Raw genomic sequence first — 20969 nt, forward strand, 5'->3', positions numbered from 1 at the left:
ACACACACTATATATACTGGATTCAAAATATATTTTATATAAAACTGGCAGCAATTTTGACTTGTTATATTCTTTGTGAATAAATATTGTAAACAAAATATTCAAAGGCTTTTTGAAATGTTTTAAGCTGTTTTGCTATCATATAGCTATACATGAGCTCACACATGTACATACTATCTTATACTAATGTTACAGATGTTAGCAATCAACATTTGTGTGGGTCGTAATATACTTTGAAATTGGAATGCTAACACATCAACAATGAATTTAATGTTTGACTGAAAAAAATGTTCTTGAGTTAGTATAGCCTAACTAAATTCTATCCAACGACGAACAGTCAAACCAGCCTGATGTAGTGGAAGCATAAGGAAAACAGAGTGAAGAGGAAAAAGCAGCAGCCTTTGCAAGTGGAGGCTTGTTTTTATGTTCAAATACCCGGGATGACAGAAATTAGACAAGATGCAGACCAGGGCTTCCTTTGCTTAATTCATATAAATAGAAAGTATTTATAACCCCAAATTTTAATACTACCAAATCTATGTATGTTGGTAAATTGTCTCAAAAATTATCTTCACTTACGCAACCTCTAAATGATAAGATTTCACATTAACTCACACTATGCTTATGAGCTTGTTAAATAACTTAGCAAGAATAAAAATCAGCTTGTACTCCCCCCTCCGTGTGTATAAGATAGTATGTACATGTGTGTACTTGTGTATAGCTATATAAGATAGTATGTACATGTGTGTGCTCATTCTCGAGCACACACATGTATGTACTATCTTATATAGTTATACAAGAACACACACATGTACATATATCTTATATAGCTACACTTAAGCACACACATGTATAATACATGAACACATATATGTATACACTATCTTATATAGCTATATACAAGCAAAACAAAGCTTAAAACATTTTTAAAAAGCCTTTGACTATTTTGTTTATTCACAAAGAATATTACAAGTCAAAAGAGTGTGTGTGTGTGTCTCTCTGTATGTCTGTGTCTCTGTCTGGTTCTTTTGCTTCTTTGCTGTTTGAGATGGAACCCAAAGCGTCATGTATGTTAAGCAGGATTCTGCCACTGAGCCACATCTCCATGCCAGGTTGTATTTTTATGTTTCCATAATTAGAATTAAATTTTTCTTTTGTTTTTGAAGTTAGTAGTTTAATGACCTTCCCAATAGAACTACAAACCAGACTTATAAATCTGTTGATGGAGACTTTTTCCTTAAGATTAGGGTTTTTAGCTTCAATGATTTGTGAAATTCTGGAAAAACATGCACATATGTAATAGGCATTTGATCAGCATGAGGGTTAAATGCATTAATAATAAATTCAGAGTCACCAGTAATGCACTGGTGTTCTATTAAGGACAGAAATCAAGGCACTTCTCCTTGGTGTCATTTAACCAAGAGGGTGCCAGATTCCAGTTCTCTACTTTGCTCTCACTGTGTTGCCTGTCATTTTCTGTCTCTCTGGGCTGGGAGTCTGAATCTGTGCCCACCTGAAGGCTGTCTTGTAAAGTCATCCCTGTGTCGGTCAGTCTGTCCCCCTGACAAAGACTTTGTTCTTTTTTAGTTTTTATTTATTTTTAAATTTTATTTTTAATCATCTGTATGTGACATATGCCATGTGAGTGGGTACCAACGGAGGCTATAGACATCGGAGCCTCTGGAGCTGGAGTACAGACTGTTGTGAGCTACCTGCTGTGGCCCTCTGGAAGAACAGTCCATGCTCTTAACCACTGAGCCATCTCTCCAGCCCAATCTCTTATAGAACAGCAGAGCAATCACATGGACAAGGAATGAGGAGTACTTAACAGAAATAGTTCATAGTTTTACAGGAGTTAAGTATGACTCCAACTGACCCAGATAGCAAACCCTATCAGCCAATTGCTGAATGCTGCTTTTAGCATTTATGGTGGATATTTATTTTATAAGGCTGGTTTTAGCATTTTTGCTCTTTCCAGCTTATATTCCCCCCAGCCCCCCCCCCCGGGGGGGTGTTTGTGTCTATCTGTCTCTTTTATTTTTTTGCTGTTTGAGATGGAATCCAAGGCTTCATGCATCAGGCAAGTTCATATCTCAGAATTCCTAGAAAAAAAAATGCTGTAGTCACTTGGTTACTCCTGAATTGATATAAACCAGTGACGTGTGAGTCCCTGCTATTAGTCTTCTCTACACCTTGTTTTGAGACATGTGTATTATCATAATACACATGCATTACTCTTGGGTCATAGGCTTGGTAGAGTACACAATTTAAAATTATAGCTATACATTAATTCCAAGGCAAGCAAGGTTGGTTGTTGCATTGTTCTCTTAAAGGCAGGTTAAACAGAGAGTCTGAGTTCACAGTAGTCTTAAGTGACTTCGAGGTCTATTGTTAACTTTGGCTGTGAGGACCAGCAAAGGTTCCAGTCTCTTAGAATTTAAGAGGTGTTTCTATCACAATGCATTGCCACAAGTTCATATCTTAGAATTCCTAGAAAGCCAATACTGTAGTCACTTGGTTATTCCTGAATTGATATAAACCAGTGATGTGTGAGTCCCTGCTATTAGTCTCCTCTATACCTAGTTTTGAGACAGTGCCTCATTATGTAGCCCTGGGTGGGTTGAACTCATAAGCTATCTGCTACCTTTGCCTGAGCCTGTTCTGTGGGATCTAGAGGGCTGGGATCCATGACATGCAAAGCAGGGCAGTACATGCCTTTAATTCCAGTGCTCAGAGGCAGGCAGTCTCTTCTGCAAAACCAGTAACATCCGTTACTAGTGACTCTGAACTTTTTATTAATGTACTTAATCCATGCACTAATCAAATGCCTGTTACATATGTAAATGCTTTTCCAAAAGAATTTCATAAATCAGTGAAGCTAAAACCCTAACCTTAAGGAGAAAGGCATCTTCAACAAAATTACAAATCTGGCTATTAGTTGTGTTGCGAAGATCATTCACTTCTAGTTAAACAAACAAACGAAAGTCCTCCCACTTGGCTGACTTTCATGCTTCATTGTGAGGCCCTCAATGACACTTTAAAATGTTATTGCTTCTTTTCAGGAGTTGCTCAATGAGCTACAAAAATTTCTAGAACCGGAAAAACCTGAATTAATTTTAGAAGCTCCAAACCCACCATTGAAGAAAATTCGTCTACATGAAGATGGGATTGATAATTTGAGTGAAGATGGAAAGGAGGGAGTCTCTGTTACTGAAGATGAAAGCATGGCTGAGAAGCCTTCAAAGCTGAGAGTGTGCAATGTTTGCTTAGGAATTCTTCAGGAATTCTGTGAGAAGGGGTTTATTACGAAGGTAAACATCCATTCCTCAGCAGAGCTCTGCTGATAGATGGGGTCAACAGTAAAGCTTAGAGGTCTTCGTCACACCATCCCTAACATTCATGCCTGCTTGCTTTATTCCAGGTGGTCACTAACATCTCTTAATTTAAAAAGGCCAACTATTCTGAAATTGTATCATACTGCAAAATTAATAAAAACACCTACCGTGTTGACCTGAAACTGCCAGTTGTGCAGGGTCAGAGTCAACAAATATTTAATCTCATGATGTTTATGACAAGCTCACTACTCAGATGTGGAAGTTTTTTAGTTACCTTTGTTTTGGGCAGAGCTAGAGATGGTCTGGTACATGCTAGGCCAGTGCAGACCCACTGAGCCTCAGCCCTAGCTCTGAACTGAATGCTGGGAAGCTGTGCAGTGTCCTGGGAGAGATTTTATTATTAGAGTCACATTTTCAGGAATTCTTGGGAGTTTACCTATCTGTAATACTCTTTTAGGTGTGCCAAAAGGTTGAAGCCTCTGGGTTTGAATTCACCAGCGTGGTTTTATCTGTCTCCTTTCCACCGCAGCTGTCTGTAAGAGAGGTAAGGTCATTTGCCCACTTCAGAGCACGTGTAAAATGTAAGCTAGGAGTTTCTAATTTCTAAAACACACCAAACAAAAATGGGAATGTAAACTTGGTACAGAGGCTCCCACTTTTAACCTCAGTACTGGGTGTGGAAGCGGGGTGGCAAGGAATTTGAGGCCATCCTGGGAATATTGCTGCAGTGTTGCATGATGGGACATGAGCAAGAGTGGCTAGACATGCCTCGGATTCATTGCACAGGTGGTTTTGAATTAATTTTGGTTGTTGCACATTCAGAAACCTTTTATCATTATTAGTTTTTTCTCGTGACCCCTCTACCTTCTGCTATGTGATACCAGGTGTGGTTGTCACCCACAGTCTAAAAGGCTACATATACAAAAATCACATTGAGCTAAAAGGACATAATTTGAGAACTTTTTATTTGAAGTGTCTTCTCCTAGATACTGGTTCCTAAACTTTTAGCATGTAAAAGGTTTATTCATAGGTAGGTAAGGTGGCTCCTGCCTGTAATTCCATTATCCAGAAGCTGGGGCAGGAGGATTGCCAGGTATTTGAGCCTAGCCTGAAGTTTCCCAAGCACCATCCCAAAGATTTGTATGTATTTGGTCAGGTAGGGCTTAGGAATTTGCATTCTAAACAGCAAACTCACCAGTGCCATTGTTACAAAGACTGCATGTTGAGGAATTAATACTCTTAAGGGTTTTTGGGGTTTTTTTTTACATTTTTATTTTGTTTTAGTTGTGTGTATATATATCCGTGTGTGTGTGTGTGTGTGTGTGTGTGTGTGTGTGTGTGTGTGTGTGTGTGTGTACCTGTGTAGAAGTCAGGACAACTTGCAGTAACTGGTTCTGTCTTTCTGCCATGTGGGCCTGAGGCATTGAACTCAGTCATCATTCTTGGCAACAGGTTCCTGTACCTGCTAAACCATCCTGCCTGCTCAAAATGAAGAATTAAAAAATATATCCATTCTTGCAAGTGGGGAGAAGGGCTGTAAACTTTGGACAGGTGAATTTCAAACAATGCAAAAAAAACTGGCATAAGCATCTGCCTAAGAGGTATGTTATAAGTTTTAGGAAGTTCAGGGAAAGCAAATTTAGTTCAAACCAAATTATTATAACCAATAAAAGGAAGTTTAGAGAAAAATCCCCATAAAGGATTGGGGGGCATGGTCCTTACGGTGGTAGTGTATCCCTTTAATCTCAGTACTTGGGAGGCAGAGGCAGGAGGATCTCTGTTAGTTTGAGGCCAGCCTGATCTACAGAGCGAGTCTAGGACAGCCAGGGCCACACAGAGAAACTCTGTCTTGAAACCTTCTCTCCCCTGCCCCCCAAATTGGGAAGCCGATATGATGATTCACAGTTATAAGTTCAGCACTTGGGAAACTAGACAGGATGGTTGCTGTGAGGTCAGCCTGGACTATATAGGAAAAACCTGTCTCATTAAATAGTTTTAAAAGAGTAAAAATGAGGAATTCGGTCTATGCCAAAGACAAGAGGATCCTGAATTCATCTTAAGTTAGAGAGAGGGCATCGGAGGAGGAATGTGCATTTAAAAATTTTCATTTTGAAAAGCTTAAAGTATTGTAATGAGTGGCCCGATGAACTCCTTGTTAAGTGTTGCCCAGATTGAACAATCAAGTTTTATTTCACAAACTTAAGATCAGTTACAAAAAATATAAGCCAAAATAGAGTCATATTAGTACAAATATAAGAGGGAGGCTCAGCTCTGTTAGAATTGCAACAAAAAAACTAGACCCTACAGTGAACTACTAAGAGAGTAAAGAATTGCTAAGGGACAGGAAACAAATGAAGCAGGAGACAGGCCTTCTTGGAATGATGCACACTGATGATAGATGGAGAGAAAGGTGGGTTCTGAACGTCTTGCTTTGCTTTTGGCCTTTCTGTCAGGGAAAATGTGATCGTTCTCAAAAACAAACAAACAAACAAACACGTAGAACAGTCATTCTGAGAAGAGTGAAAGTTCTGGCTCCACAAAGTGACGCTTTCCTAAATGGGCTCAGTCCTCTGGGTTCGTGAATAGTTATATTTCAGACTGAACTCGTGTATCATCTACATAGCATCTTTTGTAAACAACAGAGGCTGGCGCCTTCAGGCAGAACCAAAATGCATTTTGGTAATCTTCCCTCCTTCCCTTCAAAAGCATCTCATGTTAGACATATGAGCAGAAGGTTGCCTCCATACGAATCCCCATAGATTTGGCCATGTCACAGTCTGAGACCCCATGATGTGGGGGAGATGTAGGAGAAAGAGGGACTAGAATATCATATTGTATACCCTACTATGCCTCCTGCTGCTCTCTCTTTTTCTTGTACAAAGTCACCCAGTTCAAAGGGAGATGTGTTGGCTTTGAAGTGACATGAAATTGACTCTTTGAAAGCAATAGTAGGTATGGAATAGGACATAATTATGTTTGGGTTCCTGCTACCCACCTTGAAGAATATTTACTGGCAATTACTAAAAATAAAATAAAATAAATCATTTCATGAAACTAAAAAAAAATTATATTTCAAGATAGAGTTAAAACAGCCTGCACCTGCTCATTATCCTCAGGGATGTTAAAAGGCAGCATATTTTCCAAGCGATTGGAGACAAAGTGCGCCTTTCCCAAAAGTAAGTAAGTTAATTCTGAAAATTAGCAGCTGGCAAGCTCAGCCGCAAAGCACAGTGAGATTCTGGACCAGGAGCTCCAGGGTGAGCCGTGGGCACTAAGCTCGAGGAAGGACAAGTTTGCTGCGAGCAGAGTATGTCTGAAGCATGGAGTGAGCTGGTAGAGCTTGGCAGTGCCTCGCAGCCCCCTGCATGGCCAGTCTCTCAAAATGCTTTCCTGAAAGTGGCCGGAACATGGCAGGGCCTAACTACAACTGACTGGATTGTGCTGGACTGTCTGTATCCGAAAAGAGTGAATGGATGACTAATCCCAAGCTGGACAGTGTTCAGCCTCGTGAAACTCCATTGAGGGAAGACGTTAGAATAGATGCTGCATCTTCACTTTCTGTCTTCCCAAATCCTAGTCTCCAAAAGTAGGACACAGAGGTCCTTTGATGGGCACCTGCACATTGAACACACCATCACTGAACTGCAGGGAGGCTCCTGATGTGCTTCAGGGCTCTCTCCTCTCTCTTCTGTCCATAGTTTATGCTAGTGAAGATGTATGTGAACCTCACTAGGGGCTACATGACACAGGGTTGAGAGTGCAGCAGGCATGTTGGCTATTGCAGTTAATTCACAGTAGAGCTTATGAACAAGAGCAGTCTAAAAGGACGAATAAACATGAGCTAATGAGAATAAACATGAGTTTAAGAATAAGTTAATAAGAATAAACATGAGTTTTTATGCCTGAGTTTAAAAAGCAGTTGCCAAGTAAAGGAATGACGTAATGTATTTGCAGAGATGCCTCTGGAGTGGTAGTTAGAGTTGCTTAAAGAGACAGTAAGCCAATTGGATAACGGGGTCAGATACAGGGTGGCTAATGTTTGGCTTTCGGCCCACCTGGATGAAAAGGTGACAGTTGTCTTCCATTAGTGCTCCTGTTCTTGGAATGCCATGCTTACGTGGAGGTTTGTGCATTAGAAGGAACAAAGACAAGTTAGTTTATGTTCAGAAGGTAGGCTCAAGATGGATATAATTCTCATCCCAAAGAATTTACCAGAATGGATATATTTTTTGACACAGATTAAACCAAGGACAGAAAGCCACCAAGCTGAGGTACATGAAAGAAAGATCATCTTCTTTTTCCATTTATTTATTTATTGATTCATTCATTCACTCACTCACTCACTTACTTTACATCCCACTCACTGCCCCCTCCCCCTGCTGATCCCCTCCATCCCACAATCCTCCCCTCCCTGCACCCCTTCTCTTCTGAGAGGATAGTATTCCTCCTGAGTATCCCCCCACCCTGGCACGTCAAATCTCTGCAGGGCTTCTTTCCCACTGAGGCCACACAAGGCAGCCCAGCCAGAAAAACATTGCACAGACAGGCAACAGCTTTTGGGATAGTCCCACTCCAGTTGTTCAGTACCCATATGAAGACCAAGCTACATGTCTGCTCTATATGTGCAAGTTGCCTAGGTCCAGCCCATATAGCTCTTTGGTTGGTGGTTCAGACTCAGAGAGCCCCAAGGGTCCATCCCTGTCAGTTGACTGTTGGTCCTCCTGTGGAGTTCCTATCCCCTTTGGGACCCCAATCCTTCCTCCTGATTCTTCCATAAGAGTCTCCAAGCTCCATCCACTATTTGGTTGTAGGTGTCTGCATCTGTTTGAATCAGCTGCTGGGTAGAGCCTCTCAGAGGACAGCCATGCTAAGCTCCTGTCTGCAAACATAACAGAGTATCATTAATAGTGTCAGGGATTGGTGATTGCCCCTAGAATGAGTCTCTAGTTGGGTCAGTTATTAGTTGGCCATTCCCAAAGTCTCTGCTATATCCCCCGTCCCTGCATTTCTTAAAGACAGGATAAATTTGGGGTTAGTGGGTTGGTGTCCCTATCCCTCCATTGAGGTTCCTACCCAGCTACAGGAGGTGGCCTCTTCAGGTTCCATTCCACCAATTCTGTGAGTCACAGCTAAGGTCACCCCCATTGATTCTTGGGAGCCTCCCTTATCCCAGGTCTTTGTCACATCCTGGAGATGACCCCCGCCTCCATCATTTGCAGATTTCCATTTATTCTCATGGCCTTTTGGCCACTCCCCACCCCACATGTTCCTCCCTGTACTTGATCCCATTCCCTTCCTCATCCCCTCTCCCTCCCAGACCCTTCCCTCCATCTGCCTATTGTGACTATTTTATTTCCTCTTCTAAGTGAGATTCAAGCATCCTCCCTTGGTAGATGATCTTCTTAAAGCCCAGCAGGGAGTTAAGAAGCCCTTCTATTTTAATGCTGTTGCATTACTTCACATGGGAGTCTACATCCTTTCACTTCAGATAAAGAAGACAATGACAAATTCATGATTCCAGTCTGTGAGCTTGGTAAGCCTGGAAGTTTATTGGGTTTATTGTAAGCGACTCAGGCAGCAATGTTCCTGAAAAGCCACCTCCACAAACAGGATGACCTGTGAGAGGTGCTTCATACAATACCAGTACAGCCTGTGCCCAGCTTCTTTGCCTAAGAGCCTCTTGTCTTCCTGGCTTGTGTGCTCTTCATCCAATCTCTGGTGGGGAACCTCATTAGTCTTGTAACTTTTATGAGCTTCCTGGAGTCCTGTGAAGTTACTGTTTCTTTTAAAATATTTGTGTGCGAGTGTCCGTGTCCGTGTCCGTGTCCGTGTCCGTGTGTGTGTGTGTGTGTGTGTGTGTGTGTGATGCGTCCCAGTGTGCCTGTGGAGGTCAGAGGACAGCTTACAGTAGTTCGTTCTTTCCTTAGAATATGTGAGTACTGGAGATCAGCTGTCTGGCCTGGCCCCAAATCCCTTCAGCTGCTGAGATGTTTGCCAGCCCTCCTGTAGTTCCAGGAGCTTCATGAGTGTCCTACCCCTTTATGAGAGGATACTTTTCAACCCAGAGGAAATGGCTACACAGCATGCTTCCCTTTCTGCTGACTTTTACACTCTCCTGCCCCTTCTGCTGTGATGTTCCTGGGACTTTGGAGGGGAGGGGCAATGTAAGTGTTTGGTTACAATCTTCTGTGTCTGGCTGAGCCTTGGGTACTATACCACACAATAGACACTTATTCTCAGAAATTTAACTGGTGAGTTTATGCAGTAACCCTCTCCCATTGCAAAGGGAACATTTCCTCCCATTAGTGAAGCTGAGAGCAGCAGTCTGGGCATAGACACAAATGTTTGGAAATCAGTTTGAGAGACACATATCTGTTTAATGAAACAGTGACAGCTCCCCATTGTAGCCTGTGACCTCCTCAGTCATGACTGTGTGTCCTGGGCCTGCGGCACTGTTCGGGTTCCTTCCTGTGATGTGATCCAGGTGGACTCTGCTGCCACAGCCACTGCTCTGCTCTCAGGAGTGGCTTCTGTAAAGCCACTGTGTGACAAGGATTATCAAGGATGCCCCAGACCAAATTGGGAAGTCTTGCTCATTCTTTGAGGTTTATCTTGTATCAGCTGAGTCCAGCAGAGGGCGATATTGTACCATCAGTTTAGTTCATTTCCATCTTATGGCTAGTATATGATGACCCCTTTGTTCACCCTAGTGACCTTAAATGAGTTATATTGCATCATAAATGTTACTCTGATCATATGAAGCACCCTGTTTCTCAATGTTCAGTATGATATGGAGTTTTGTTTGTCAGATCAAAATATATTTCTTTCTTTTCTTTTCTTTTTTTTTTTTTTTTCCCTGAAACAGGGTTTCTCTGTACAGCCCTGGCTGTCCTGGAACTCACTTTGTAGACCAGGCTGGCCTTGAACTCAGAAATCTGCCTGCCTCTGCCTCCCTAGTGCTGAGATTAAAGGCGTGCGCCACCACACCTGGCTCAAAATATATTTTTTGTTTCCATGCTTTGCATTAAATAGTCTGAATTAGGTAAGAATAAAATTACCAATTCTGCAGCAGCACTTTTTCTTTAATTTAAGAAATTATATTTTAAAAAAATTTCATAAATTAATATTTTAAATGTTTTTTTTTTTTTTTTTTTTTTTTAATTTGTGGTCTTACCAATTTGGATCCGTTGATCTCATTTAGGATCTGAAGAAAATAATGAATTCCTTTGTCCTAAGCAAGCACAGACTCACTTGGCATGGTGTAATTCTTGTAATCCAGCACTCAGGAGGCTTAGAGGATCGTGAGTTCAAGGCTATGCAGGCTATGCAGTGATACCCTATATTAAAGCAAGTGAAGAACAGGAGAGCTAGAAGCACATACTCAAAGTTTGCATGCATTTACAGATCCTTGGCTTTATCTGAATTGTATTCTTAGGTAAAGTCTCCCTCTCTGCTAATGTCCTTACTTCTTCTAAGCGATTGTGGTTTCTGTTGTGTTTAGTTCTCAGATCAACTGCAACTATAGAGAGCCACTTGTTTAAGATAGTAATGTGTGTGTAGGCCTGAGCTGGCTGTCTTCTGATTCAGCGGTTAGATTTTCTCCTTTCTCTTTATTTTCCATGCTTTTTCAACTTAAAATTTGTATGGCAGACACCCCTCCTAGATATACAACACACTAAAGATCTCCTTTGTTCTGCTGTGCTTTCTGAACTTAGAAAGGCAGGTTTAAAGTTTGCCTTAGCGTGTGCAGGAACCAGAGGTCAACTTGGAATTCTTCTGGAGCTTGAGACAGATCTCTCACTGACCTGGGCTTGCCAATATGACTAAGCTGGCTGGCTAGGCAGAGCTCCAGGAACCTACTTGTCACCACTGTAAGTTAACAGGCCTGGCTTTTTTGCATGAGTACTGGGGATCAAACTCACGTCTTCATGCTTTTGGTGGCAAGCGTTTTTGCTGACAGGCACTTCCTCGGCCTTGCGGGCAGCGGCTGGCTATGTGTGATGTGCAGTTGCACACAGCCTGTGAGTGCACTCCAGAGGAGGGTTTTGAGTGTCTTACCATTAACTCCCTGCCCTATAGCTTTGAGACAGCCTCTCATTGAATCTGAAGCTAGATAACAACCAGCAAGCACCAACAAGCCTCCTGTCTCCCCCCTCTCCTCAGGACTGGGGCTACCCATTCATATGCAGCACAGTTGGCCTCCTAATTAGGAGCCTGGGATTTGAACTCTTTTTTCCTGCTTGAACAGCAAGTGCTCTTGCCCACTGGACCATCTTTCCAGTCCCCAGGCTACAACTTTAAAAACCTTCATAGCACACAAGTATGTTTATGCAGCCATCCAAATCCATCTTTCTGTAAGATGTGACTCCAAGAGGTTTCCAGCATATGCAATTTTGCACTTTTAAGAGACATGGAAAAGCCAGTGAGGTGACTCATCAAGTTAACACGAGTCCCCAAGTCCAAAGCTCCGAGCTCAGTTCCTTGGACCCACATGGTGGAAAAGAGAGAACCAGTGCTCACAAATTGTCTTCTGACCTCAGCATGCACACCATGGCATGCACAATGCCCATGCACACACAAATAAGAGTCATGGACTCATAGGGCTTGAAGACACCTTCCTAGTCACGTAGAACAGGGCTCCCTAGCTTTTCCTGGCATTGAATTTAAAGGATGATAGTTATGTGTACATTGTTGTGATTTATCACAGCCCTGGAGAGAACACCTCTCCAGGTGCAAACCCGTTCTTACCTTTTGAGAATGACTGCAAGAAAGTCTGTGAGTTCCTGACCTTAGCACATAAAAAGTGACCTTCGATGGTCACTCTTTAAATGATTTGAAAATTCTCAGTGTTCCTGTGTATGTGTGTGTTCTGTATTGGGGGAGGGAGCCCATGCCACAGTGTGTGGAGGTCTGAGGACAACTGTAACATCAGTTTTCTCCTGCCTTTATATAGGCTCCAGGGATCCATCCCACTTTGCCAGGCTTGCACAGTAAACGTTTACCCTCCAAGCCATCTGCCAATTGTTTTAAAATTCGTATGACATACATTTATTTATTTATTCATCATGTATGAGTGTACATGTGTGCATGACATAGTGCATATGTACTGGTCAGAAGGCAACTTCTGGGAGTTGGCTCTCTCCTACCATGTGGGCCCTGGGGATTGAATTCTGGCCATTATGTTTAGAGACAAGTGCCTGTACCTGTTGAACTTTTTCAGTGGCCCTCTTCAAGTTTAATGTAGCCCTAGTGTGTGCATCGGCAAAAAGGTAAGTTTTTTCCATCCTTAAGGATGGTGACCACTTGCCTAGCCATCACATCTTCATTTGAAAAAGAAAGCCCTGAGCTCATAGAGATCAAATGACGTCCCATCTTATGTTTATGGGAATTTGAATGTGTTTTCCTGCTCTTTTCATAACACTTTGTAAAGCCATGTTATCTCTTCAACCTGTAAATTTTGTGTATTTGACTTTACCTGATCATTTTAGTTACAGAATAACTTTCTTAACTACTCACATTGTTTTTATAATTCATGTTAAGTATACAGAGCCCTAGGCTTCACTAGGGTGTTTTCTTACACATGTATTATACTTTGTACTAATTCCAGCAGTGGTTAAGTAGGGCCGGACCACCATGGAAATGTACTGTATATTGGATCCAGGAATGCAGTTGAAAGCATAGTCAAGCATGTGCTTTAAATGATTAAAGACATATATTTATTTTCTAGCTTGCCTTTTTTACTGGCCTGCCTCCAGCTGGTATAGGTGGAGAAAGAGCAAGAAGGAAGAGGTTGGTTGCTATGGTTTTTCACTGTGTGAATGTATGCATAGGCTGCATTAAAAACAGTGAAGTCTCCTGTTTTGATTTGCATGTTTCTATACCTGTGATTCATCACACAGCATCTTTAGAACTTATAGTTGGAATCAGCGGTGTATAGAATTTAAAGGAAAGCATGAAGAAGCAAATCCCTTAAACGTGTCTCTGTTGGAGGTACCACATTAGCACACGGCCACTTGCCAGCTGTGGAGAGCCTTATGATATGGTTTTCGGGTACATTAACTTTTAGGACTGTAGCCTCGTGCACTAAGTTTCAGAAAAAAAGGAACTTCTAATTTAGGCTCTTCCTATTTCTGATTTGAATGACAGAAATGTCATGTCAACCATCTTTTATTTTTTTTTAATTTTGTTTTGAATAATATCGCTTTGCTTTAGATTTAGTAATTCTGTCACAATTGTATCTGAGTCATACATAGTGACAGTAAAGCATAGGTCACATAGAACACAGCTACATGAGTACTATGTTTTTTAGGAGATAAACTATGTCTTTTTAGCAAGATAAACTTATGAATGTAAGGCACTGCTGTTTATTGAGTATTTGTATAGGCAATCTCACTCAGACATCACAGCGCTCAAAGAAGGCTGGGCTTTTGTCTTCATTTTTCTGTGATGAAATTGAAACTGAAGATTGCATTACTGATGAATAGTAGAGTTAGGATTTGAACTCTGAACTCTGAACTAGCCTATCCCAAAGAGAATGCTTGTAATTGCCACTTGCCATACTGCCCACGCTGTGATTTGGTAAGATTTTAAACACGGGTTGTTTCTAGGGCAGATGCACCTCCTTTGGTACTTTCTCCAAAAACTGTGATATCTTTAAAGTTAGAGAAAGAATCCTTAGCTCTCTGTCTGTTTTTAAACAAAACAAGGGCTCTTGTAATATCTTAACAAGAGAAATAATTTAAAGATGTGGGAGATGGCTCAGTCAATAAAGTGCTTGCCCCTCAAGTTTGTGGCCCTGAGTTCGATCCCCATGGCCATGTAAAAAGATCTCTGGTACCCAAACGCCAAGCCAGGAGCACTGGATAAAGTGAGCTTGTCATATCAGCACTGGGGAGGTGGAGGAGACAAGAGGGTTTCCAGAGCCTGCTGGCCAGTCAGCTTAGTCTAATTACCGAGTCCCAGGTCTCAACTAGAGAGTGTGTCTCAAAGGAACAAGTGGGAAGCTTCTGAGGAGCAGTGCCCAGGCTGACCCCTGGCATCCACATGTGCCTGCTATGGTGCCTATGGACGTCATAGGGACTGGAGTCACAACTGGAGTTGTGAGCTGCCACTGGGAATTGAACACAGGTCCTCTGGAAGACCAGCCATATACACCTGACCACTGAACTATCTCTCCAGTCCCTTTCTCACATCTTAAAGATCTTTATTTATTTGTTTGGCTTGATGCACGGTCTTACTGTGTAGCCCTTGCTGGCCTAGAACTCAGAGATATTCCTGTCTCGCTACCTGTTGTGTGTTGGGATTAAAGGCCTGTGCCACCATGACTGGCCCTATTCTTACTTTGTTAATCATGCATATGTGCACACAAGTGTGGGTTTCTGTAGAGGCTGGAGGTCGGATCCCCTGAAGCTGGAGTTACAAGCAGCTTTAACTTGCCTGAGGTGGGATTGAGTGCTCTGCACAGTTAGTCCACCCCCTTAGGCAATGAGCCCTCTCATTTTCTCCCATTTTAAGTGATTGCCTTATAGAAAGAAAACAGGGATTACTTGGTGGGAACTGACTGGTTGGATCTGCTGTGGAATAGAATGTTTTCTTCTAGTTTTGAATAAGTGCTCGTTGTCCCTGCAGTAGCAGCTTCCTGCACTGTCCTTTGGGTGTGTGAGGAGATTGCTGTTAGGATTAGCATTTGGAGCTTGATCTAAGCCTCACATAAAACAGCCATAATGCCCTGTATGCCATGCCTTTTGCTTAACATAATTTATGAGACTTTTTAAAAAATACATAATGCTTTAAGTTTTTTTCCCCCTATTTTCTAGTTTTTGCCACCTTTTGAGTGTATGTATTTTAGAAAAATAAGTCTGTGCTCTTGTTTGACAAATAAAATCTTTTCTCTTTCTGAGAATATTGATATGTAGTGCTGTGGTTATAATTTTCCTCTTTTCAATTTATTTTGATTTGACACATGCTTGTCTATACTTACAGGGCAGATATGATGTTTTTATGTATTTCTACATTGTGTAATAATCAAATCAGGATAATCAATACATTGTTTTAAATATTTAGCACTTCTTTCTGGCACAAACATTTTTAAAAATGCCCCCTTCTATCTATTCTGAAATATATATTATTTCTTACCATAGTCATCCTGCCACCAGAGAGTTCAGAACCCATTACTCCTGACAGGTAATCTACCTCCCAGGCCCTTTGTGCTCTACCTTCTCTACCTCATCTGTGCTGTCAACTCTAGCTGGTTCCTGTGTGTGCGTGTGCGTGTGTGTGCGCGTGTGTGTGTGCGTGTGTGCGCGCGTGTGTTTGTGCATGCTTGCGAGAGTGTGTGCGTGCTTTCTTCTGTTCTTTCTTCTTTTGTTCTCTTTTTCCTTATTTCTTTTTGTTTATTTGTTTGCTGTTGTTTTACAAGTGTTTTCACAAATACTTTTATGAGTAGTATGGAGAAAAATATGACAAATGAATTTCTATTAGTTTGGAAGTTAATGGAATTTATATACAATCTAGACACTTGAGTGTCAATATATTATAAGGTTGTATGATGGGAAAGTGTTAGGTAGGAGAGAAGTATAAGGAAAGTTTGTTATTAATTAAACTCATATAAATATTTAATCACCTTTTTTTGGAGACCGTCCCATGTAGCCCAGGCTGGCCTCAAACTGTGTCTGTAGCTGAGGATGGCCTTCAACTCCTGATCTTCTTGCTTCCACCTCCTGAGTGCTTCATGCGTGCTAGGGAAACACTCTACACTCAAGCCCCTTCATAACCTCTCTGAACCAGAAGAGTCGGCCTTTTCCCTCAGTCAGCTAAGAATAGCTGCTTATGTTTTCATACATGTTTCATTGTATTCCAGTCATCTTTGCTTTGGCTGCTCTTTCTCCCACCCTCTTCTCCCCTTTAAAACTAAGGTTTTTTGTTTTTTTTTTTTTTAAGCATTTTACTTATTTTATATGAGAGAGAGGATGTAGAACACGTGTCCTGTGGCGTGCATGTGGGAATGAGAGGGAGACTCAGTAGTATGGAGAAAAATATGACAAATGAATTTCTATTAGTTTGGAAGTTAATGGAATTTACTTCCAAAGTAGAGCTGGCTCATGCTTTCCATCTCTGTGACTTTCAGAGCCTGAACTCAGGCACCGGCCTTGCATGGCAGCTGAAGGCACCATCACACCAGTCCTAACATTATAAAGATTGTTTAAAAAAATGTGTTTTTATTATGTGTATGTGCCCAAGTGTATATGTATATGCATGTGTACCACAGAGGTCAGAAGAGGGTGTCAGGTCCCCTGGAACTGGAGTTAAGAAGGTTGTGAGCCACCATGTGGGTGCTGGGAACTGAACTTATGTCCTTTGCAAGAACAGCAAAATCTCTTTCCCTCTGAGTCATCTCTCCTAAATGTCTTTGTTTAATTATTTTGCTTTCTATTCTTCAGAAATTTGATCGAAGTTTCCCATACAGCCAGCCTCTGTCATTAGATCTAGCATTTAGACAGTTTGTCACCAAATTATTCTTAGGAATCTGGGTTTTTTCCCCCATCACTTGGTTTTAAGCCCTGTTCGCTTCTCCCTTCCCTACCTCCTTTTACCTTTTCTGCACATGTTATGTCAAGGTGTCCTAATAAAGAACTCAGAGTTCTGCCTTTGCTCCCCAGGATCTTTTAAAAAGGAAGAACTCTAAGTTGTTGTTGAGAATTTCTTACATTTGTATAGTATTTATGTTGTTTCTGGCCTTTCTTCTACCCCCTCAGCCTCTTCTCTGTCTCCCTTTTAAGTTCATGACCTCTTCCTGTAATTATTATTATGACACACATGCTTGCATTCATGCATGATTTCCCAGAGTCTGTGGGGGAAAGAAAGAGCTAACTTTCATATGTACATCTGTGTGAACACATAGGGAGTAGGGGTAGGGGAGCACCCATTAGTAATGTTCTACTGTACACGTGTCTAAGGCTGACCACTTGAGATTAAATAACCTACTGGGGCTCGTCCCAGAGAGACTGGTCTTCCCTCCCTCTCAGCCATTGTTCCCTTGCAGCTCTTATATTGTGGCTGGTAATCCTTTATTGCGTTAGCGTGTGGACTGGTGGTGTCCTTATGTAGGTTTTGAGTCAATCCTAGTATTGAGGTTCTGTGAGTGCAGCATCCCTTTCATATCTAGCAGACATTATCTAGCAGCAGGAATCCTGGTTCTTGGCCTCTTATAATTTTCCACTCCTTCTTCAGTGATGTTCCCTGAACTCAGGTGTAGGGTCGTATTGTCAGGGTACCAGCAGGGGCTGGGCACCTCATGGCCACTCCTCTGCATTTTGACCAGTGTGGGTCACCTGTGGTACCACTGCTTTGCACCACCAGAGATCTCTTGCTATGTTTGTCACTGTTGTGGTTCATAGGTTTTATAGCTATGTGAGACTATTGATTGCTGTTTCCCTTGGCATGAAAGCTAGTCCTCAGGGAATCTTCCAGGTCAGTTCTAGCTTGACTCCTCCAAGTCCTGCTTCTAAACTGTGTGGTGTCTTCACAATAGGGTTTTCAAGTTCTGGAAGGCAACCAAAGGAGAGAGAGTAGTCTATCTTGTTGTGGAGAGTCTCTTAGGCTCCACTGACCAACAACTTGGAGGGATTTCCCATGCCAAGCATGGGGGTTTTTGTTAGTCTGTGACACTTGTAGGGGAACATCAACCTTGCTTAAACTGTTTATCCATTTATATACATGCATGTGTATGTACATATGCATTTAAACACATAAAATTACGGTTATGGCTTTTTCAAACATCCACAGTGGTTTTTATCACTGTTTTCTCCTTTTCCCTCCCTTTGCCCTCTCTTGTTAAGAGTCCCCCTTTCCCCGTAAAAGCTGGTATGTCCTACAGTTAGACTTTGTTGATAGGTGTGATTAGATTTGCCTTGCTTATTTGCCTTTTTTGACCCGCACATCAGTTGCCAAGCATTAATAGCTTGAAGTCAGCCCACTACAAACTCTGTTCCACTCAAATATTCATTATATTATGCTTTAAAGTTTTGCCTAACGCTAGAATTAAACATTTGGGAGAGACGAGGAAGGCTCCAAGAATTCCTCTTCGTTAAAATGTTCAAAAGCTTCTCAGAAGACTGGATGGATTGGCACATTCCAGGATCCCAGCACTAAACTGAAGCTGTAGTGTCGCAGGACTGCATGGAGAGTCACAGCCCAGCCAGGACTGCATGGAGAGCCACAGGCCAGCCAGGGCTGCATAGCAGATACCTGTTTGAAAAAAAAAAAGAAAAACAAAACTAAACCAAATTAGAGGCAGCTTTTGCCATACTGGACTATAATCTTAGCTACTTAGGAAGGTGAGGCAGGACAGTTATGAGTTCAAAGACAGTCTGAGTAAGTTAGTGAAACTTTGACTCAGGATACAAAAAGAACGGGGACTGTAGCTCAGTATGGAGTGCTTGGCCTAGTAGGTGCCAGGTCCTAGATTCAGTTTCTAGTTTCACAGGAGGAGGAGGAAGTAGAAGAAAAAGAAGAGAAAGAGGAAGAAGAGGAGGAAGAAGAAATAAAACATCTCTATTTTTAAATTACTGTACAGAGCTTTAGGCCATTGTGTTATAAAAACAATGAACATTTTTGTTGATTATTTCATTTTGATTTTTCAGTTATACAAGGGGGCACATTTTCCATAAGTTGCTTAATTTTCTTGTGTCACTTGCTGTAAAATGGAAAAGAGAACTTGAACCCAGTTCCAGTTCTAAGACAGTTCCAGCTGTCTTAGAATCTTATGTTTCCCAGAATACGTTCTGGTCTCCTTCTGGTCCCAGTGCTGGGCCTCCATGGGCAAAGCTCTGGAAAGCAAGTGGGTGGATGGTACAGTAAACCTCAGAGCACAGGGAAAGCTTTATGTGTATGTAGAAAATGCTTTGTTAGACATTTGTAGTATGTCCCCTTAATACATTTAGAGAATGCAGATATCAGTAGCTTGCCGTGTAACCTAACTAATTTGGAGAACTACCTTTCTTTAATAACGAGATTGCTGTGTAGGAGGTTTGGTGCATTTTACATCTCCCAGGTGATTCTGGTATCACAGCTTGAGCCACTCGTGCAGATGGGGAAGAAGTTTACAAAGGATTGAACTGAAGAAAGTAAGACATAGATTATTTTAAAATAGTAGAACTTTCTGTCTTTAAGTACATGGAATAAGTATGTAACTGATGTGCTCCAGTTATTCAGATTCTAGCCTGAAAGTGCCTTTGGGTGGTGGCTTTTAATAAACAGATAAAAACAAATTTGTACTTAACATGCTAATTACATGCTCTTTAAAAATGTCTTGAGAGCCTGTTGGTTTTTAGAGTCCTTTAAAGCTGTTATCTACTTATTTAGACACAGGTTGGCCTTGAGTGTGCTAAGCAGCAGAGGATGACCTGGAACCACTCACACTCCTGCTTCTGTCCACGTCCCAAGCTCTGGGATTGCAGCTGCATAGATGAGTGCTACCATGCCTGGTCTGTGTGGTGCTGGCACTTAACCAGCCCGCTGCATCCCCGTCCTACCCCCCTGTTTTAACCTTTACTGACAGACTTCCTCTGAGTCTACTTTGTTTCTTGAAGAGAAGATATGCTAGAGAAAGCCAGGCTTTTTTGGAAGAGCATAAAAGGAATCTGAAAGGGCCGCTTGGTTTACATAACAAGTTCCAGGACAGCCATGACTACATAGAGAGACCCTATGAATAAATAAGTAAATAAAAAAAGAATGAATTAATAAAATAGATAAGTAAATAAGTAAATAAACAAATGTTCTTCCAATAGATGAACAAAACTTATGAAATATTTTGTACAGTGAATAAACACTAATAAAAGTTTAAAGAAGAAAACTAAGGCAAATACTCTTTCTGCTGTAGTCAATAACAGGGTTCTAGTAGTTTTCAAGCAAATATACTGTGTAGCATTTAGTTTCTGATCCGTCACTTAGTCTGTGTTTAATAAATGAATTTGGTGATGAACTGAGATGTGTTGTTATACAAAGCAACTTTCGAGCTTGGGGATTGACTGAAATTTCTAGGAACAGTCATGACATTACACGACTTTTTCTTTGTAAGGTGCATGTTGTATTGGAAAGTGAAATGACCCGGAAGTATATGAAGTTAATGCTCCTCTTTCCTGCTTCCAGTTCCCTAGAGCGGCATTGTAGTGTACTTTCTACACTTTTGCTACATGCATAGAGCACATGTATGCTGTATTTTACTTTGCACTTTAATGTGGCATTCATGCTCTATAAAATTGCAACAATATGTAATGGACTCTTCAATACAGAGCTCATATATGGTTCAATTATATTGCCTTAAATAGTTCATTTAACCAATTAACTGGCACTTAGATCTCCTTCAGTTTTGTTTTTTGTTTGTTTTTGTTGTTTGTTTGTTTCTTTGGTTGGTTTTTTGTTTTTGTTTTTTCAAGACAGGGTTTCTCTGTGTAGCCCTGGCTGTCCTGGAATTCACTCTGTAGACCAGGCTGGCCTCGAACTTAGAAATCTGCCTGCCCCTGCCTCCCAAGTGCTGGGATCAAAGGTGTGTGCCACCACTGCCTGGCGCTCCTTCAGGTTTGATGACCAGTGAAATCCGTAGTGAGGGTAATTGCACCAGCAGCTATCTATCTG

The 20969-nt window shown here is 41.5% G+C and overlaps 1 protein-coding gene across 21 annotated transcripts in view; it reads left to right on the forward strand.

The window, feature by feature from the left end:
- The window catches only part of Pus10 (pseudouridylate synthase 10), a 74286-nt gene that overhangs the window by 10855 nt on the left and 42462 nt on the right, over positions 1-20969 (forward strand). For 20 of the 21 annotated variants that reach the window (XR_003949523.1, XR_003949522.1, XR_003949521.1 and 17 more), the window contains exons 3-4: positions 3063-3311; positions 3793-3879. Coding sequence is in view for 16 of the 21 variants with exons in the window: in XM_030246399.1 (XP_030102259.1) it covers positions 3063-3311; positions 3793-3879 (336 nt within the window). In the remaining 5 variants the exon portion in view is untranslated. Of the gene's footprint in view, positions 1-3062; positions 3312-3792; positions 3880-13062; positions 13429-20969 lie in introns of those variants that run through there. The other variant, XM_030246401.1, reaches the window with a different exon arrangement.

This window comes from Mus musculus, chromosome 11 (assembly GCF_000001635.26).
Source record: "Mus musculus strain C57BL/6J chromosome 11, GRCm38.p6 C57BL/6J".
NCBI lineage: Eukaryota > Metazoa > Chordata > Mammalia > Rodentia > Muridae > Mus > Mus musculus.